We start from the raw sequence: 1489 nt of genomic DNA, 5'->3' as shown, positions 1-1489 counted from the left end.
TATCCTTTTTTATTTTTTAATAATATCTCGGTGGATGTTTCAGTTTGCATTTGTTTGTCCTGTGGACTTGCAGCCCTTATGTGCTATTAAAAATCACATTTTGTCTCCCACACCTTGCCTAAGTCAATAGATACTTTCTGTTACCAAAAGGCATTCTTCATCATACCTGTTATATAGAGAGTTCAAAGAAAATAAATACTGCATAGCACATACAAGCTACAAACATGAATGCGTGAACCCTGCCATGTTAATCATGACCTCAGTATTTCAGAGACAACCAAAAACCCACCGTCGTTGAGCTTCAGCCTGATAGAGAGTCGTTCCATGACCTCGTTGTAGAGGCGGAGGGCGCGGTACCAGTCGCTGACCGTCTCGGGGGGTAAGTCCAGGTGCGAGTCCCTCAGCTGGGAGTTGTTGACGCGCACCACTCGGCCCGCCTGATCTTCGCTGAAACCAACACGGAGATGAATCAAGTGTCAGCAGTATCGGTTTCTCGAATTAAGTAGACGTTGTTCTTCAGGAAAATGCGTGACTTCTAGTTACTATCTATATCATGGGCATTTCAAAGTGCAAAATTAAAAATCGTTACTGCTGATATTTTTGCTGTTACTCTTATCGTTATATTTGATTATTATTGCAATTAACAATATTATCACGGTTCTTTTAACATGGCGTTTTAAAGAAGAAAATTTCTCCCCCAACTTAGACTACTAGCAAAAAGAAAAGGGAAAAATATAACAGAAAAGAACATTCAGACCCACAGTACCATCAGAAGTCAGTACTGTAGAGTAATTATGTCGATCAGATCTGAGTCAAAATAAAGCTACGCAGTAATCTTAGAGCTGAGAGATTAAGGAAGCGCAATGAAGATTTCACATCTCGTTTATGGAATTCTCGGTAAAGGAGCAATCAGGATTTTGCATGGAGGAGGAAAATCACGAATTTAGGCTTGAAAGGCCGCACCCCCCCAAAGGCACCAGCGACCGAGCTTGTCAGACCCACCTGTGGAGCCTTTCGCCCTTGGGGGCAGCACGTCACTCGCAGACAGAACCTGGCGACGAGTGTGAAAAGAACAGCTCTCCATGGCCCGACGTTAAAGGGCATTCACTGTACAAGGTTCAAGAGCTACTTTGTGTAGCAATAGGCATACGCAAGGCTACAAACACTTCCTTCGGATCAGAAACGGCGAGGGCGAGCATTTAAAGGAGGTCGAGGGAAGCTCGGCTGACTAGTGAAAAGTGTCAGGGAAGAAATTAAGAAGGAAATAAAGTTAAGTCCCGTTTACAGAGCCATCATCAGCCATCTTTTTCGTTGTTATCATTGTGGTCGCCATTATCCTATCGATATTTCATGTATATTATCATCTTAAATATTATATCGAGAATTGCAATTACTATTGCTCTTCTAATAGCTATAATGATTTCTGCCACTACTTTTGATATAATATTCAAGATCTTTGTTATCAAATATGACATCAGTCCCATAGTCC

The 1489-nt window shown here is 41.8% G+C and overlaps 1 protein-coding gene across 1 annotated transcript in view; it reads right to left on the bottom strand.

Moving 5' to 3' along the window:
• The window catches only part of LOC119591569 (gamma-butyrobetaine dioxygenase-like), an 11542-nt gene that overhangs the window by 557 nt on the left and 9496 nt on the right, over positions 1-1489 (bottom strand). Inside the window, exon 8 of the mRNA XM_037940331.1 lies at positions 290-447. Coding sequence (XP_037796259.1) covers positions 290-447 — 158 coding nt within the window. The remainder of the gene's footprint in view (positions 1-289; positions 448-1489) is intronic.

Source organism: Penaeus monodon, chromosome 28 (genome assembly GCF_015228065.2).
Source record: "Penaeus monodon isolate SGIC_2016 chromosome 28, NSTDA_Pmon_1, whole genome shotgun sequence".
NCBI lineage: Eukaryota > Metazoa > Arthropoda > Malacostraca > Decapoda > Penaeidae > Penaeus > Penaeus monodon.
Note: the sequence above shows the minus strand (reverse complement) of the source record. Positions and strands in the feature narration are given on the sequence as shown.